Here is a 2,565-nt window from a genome sequence, read left to right as displayed (position 1 = left end):
TCATTTCTGCAGCTTTGGAAGAATAAGGGCAAAGACATGAAAATGCTGAATTTCATTGGTTGAATTTATCGTAAAAATTCTCTTGGATAATAGCCTACGTTTGTGATCTTCCCATTCAGCTCTAAGACGAGCAGGGAACTTGTCCCACATAGGCAGCTCCTGATTGGTGGAGGACATGCACTTGGAGGCTTCAACATCACAGACACTGTCCTCTGGACAACAGTGGATTTTATCATCACAACATACAGCCTACAGACAGAAAACACAAATGACAGATGAAAGAACGTGAAAAACTTTCATGAACAAATTAAGAAATTGATACTTTTATTCATTAAGCATCTTAGAGGATTTTAGATTGTTGTAAAACATCTTTATATACTTTTAGAACAACTTTATGCTCATCAAAGAATCATAGTTACCACAAAAATATTAAGCACCACAGCTGTTTTTATCATTAAATCGGCAGAAATTAGAATCAGTTCTCAAGGATCGTGTGCCACTAAAAACTGCACTAATGAAAATTGTACATTTTACATTGTACATACATATCAGAAATACGCTAGCTTTGGCCAAATATTTAAAAAGTTTTTTATTTTAAAACTTTATGTCAGCATGTCTCTGCACATATTACTTTATTTCAACTGGGCCAATACCTTTGGCACTGGACAGCATGCCCACTGACCATCTTCTGCCTCACAACATGTGGTGTCCACGGGACACTCTGAGATCCCATTTCCACAAAGAACAGTCTTGACTGGTTCTACAAACAATCACAGGACAACACCATGAGCTGCACTTGCATCCTATCCAAATGAACACAATTCAACTATTAAAATAAAAGATTATTTTATCATGAAATGCTCTAGATCTCTTTCATACCTTTTAGTTTGACACAGGACTTGCTGTCTGCACTGCATTCATGGTCTTTTGGGCAGCAGTGTTTCCCATCTGAGCACACAAGACCCTGAAATAACAAGCATTATATATATCATTCTTTTTTTGCAACTAGGTGAGAGGCCTTTCAATACACCATGTTGTGGAAAAGGAGCTAGATGTTGTTCCTGTTATAATGTAATTTACCTGTGCTACAGGACAGCACCCATATGATGAAGCCATCAGCAGACAGGAGAACTCAGCAGGACAGAAGGAGCCATCAGGACAGGTGATATCATTCTCACTCGCCGGTAATGAGGGAATCATTCTGAACGACTGAGGAATGAGGTTTGTTAAAGGGATAGTTCACCCAAAAATCTAAGTTCTGTCATCATTTACCCATCCTCGTGTCATTTTTTTAACCTCTATCAGGTTGATTCTTCTGCTGAGCGCAGAAGAAGATAATTTTGAAGAAGGTTGGTCACCGGACATTTGACGGTAACCATTGACCGAACAAATAATCAATGGCTACCATCTCTTCGGTTACCAACATTTTTCAAAATATCTTCTTTTTTCATGAAGTTTAGTAAATGACGAAAGTAGTTTTGCATGTTATGTCTTAAATATACATATAGGGCAGAACACATTTTTATTTAGACTCCTCATACTGTGTGTTTTCTCACTTTGGGATGGTCTGTCTGTTTAGCTGGTATCCTCTTCACAAACGGCATTGCAAGTGTAGCGTTTTCACATATGGAGTCTGTAACACTGCACAGCATGTATTCAGGACAGCAGTGCAGGTGGTCCTCACAGCACTCTCCCTACACACACACACACACACATACAATTAAAAACATACATGAGCTGGTCTTAATAACACTTTATTTTAACATTAACCTTTTAACATTATAATAGTAAATAACTTTGCAACTACATGTCAACTAGCAGTCATTAAAATATTAGCAGTATCTCTGCTTGATATCTTTTAACACTTAATTTTTGATGGGTCCACAACAACCAACATACACACTATGAGAAACTGTGCAAGAATATGATTATTCTACTAACCCTAAACCTAAGCTAACAGTGTACTCTGAGAGTTAGCAGACATGTAGTTGCAAATTAATGAGAATTAGCTGACGTATAATTTCAAAGTGACTTATAATTAGTAGAATGTCTAAAATGGACTATCAAAATAAAGTGTAATCCCCTGATCATTGACAAAGTTAATTGAGCAATACAGCACTGAAGCTGGACAACTGACACACTATCTTCTGATTACAGCTTAATTTCTTTGCACTCTTTGAATAGCAAAGTCATCAAAGAGTGATTTGCATGTTGATACTATAGGGGTGTCTTATCATATAATTTATTACAAGAGCTGACAGTGTGAATGGGAGCAACTGAGGAATATCTGAGAGAGCATATAAACGAGTGACCGCGGAGCAATAAGTTCCATGTCCGTGTGCAATTTAGCTTCTCTTGTCGGACATGAACTGCCTTGTACCACCTTTACTATATTTACAGAAGAGTACCTAAAACTAATGCTAAATATACTACGGGCCGCTGAATGCTTGAATGTGATTGGCCGATGAACGTTGAAGGGTGAACGTAGCTCCAGGCAGGGCTTACAACCAAAACCGACAATGACACTGGTCAAACAAATGAATATAATAAACAGTGTGATAAACA

The 2,565-nt window shown here is 37.7% G+C and overlaps 1 protein-coding gene across 1 annotated transcript in view; it reads right to left on the bottom strand.

Moving 5' to 3' along the window:
• The window catches only part of LOC122341292 (progranulin-like), an 8,220-nt gene that overhangs the window by 3,803 nt on the left and 1,852 nt on the right, over positions 1-2,565 (bottom strand). The window contains exons 4-8 of the mRNA XM_043234662.1: positions 1,557-1,694; positions 1,081-1,209; positions 880-964; positions 654-760; positions 99-249 (exon numbers count right to left, since the gene is read on the bottom strand). Of these exons, the coding sequence (XP_043090597.1) occupies positions 99-249; positions 654-760; positions 880-964; positions 1,081-1,209; positions 1,557-1,694 (610 nt within the window). The remainder of the gene's footprint in view (positions 1-98; positions 250-653; positions 761-879; positions 965-1,080; positions 1,210-1,556; positions 1,695-2,565) is intronic.

The sequence above is a fragment of the Puntigrus tetrazona genome, chromosome 3 (assembly GCF_018831695.1).
Source record: "Puntigrus tetrazona isolate hp1 chromosome 3, ASM1883169v1, whole genome shotgun sequence".
Lineage (NCBI taxonomy): Eukaryota > Metazoa > Chordata > Actinopteri > Cypriniformes > Cyprinidae > Puntigrus > Puntigrus tetrazona.
Note: the sequence above shows the minus strand (reverse complement) of the source record. Positions and strands in the feature narration are given on the sequence as shown.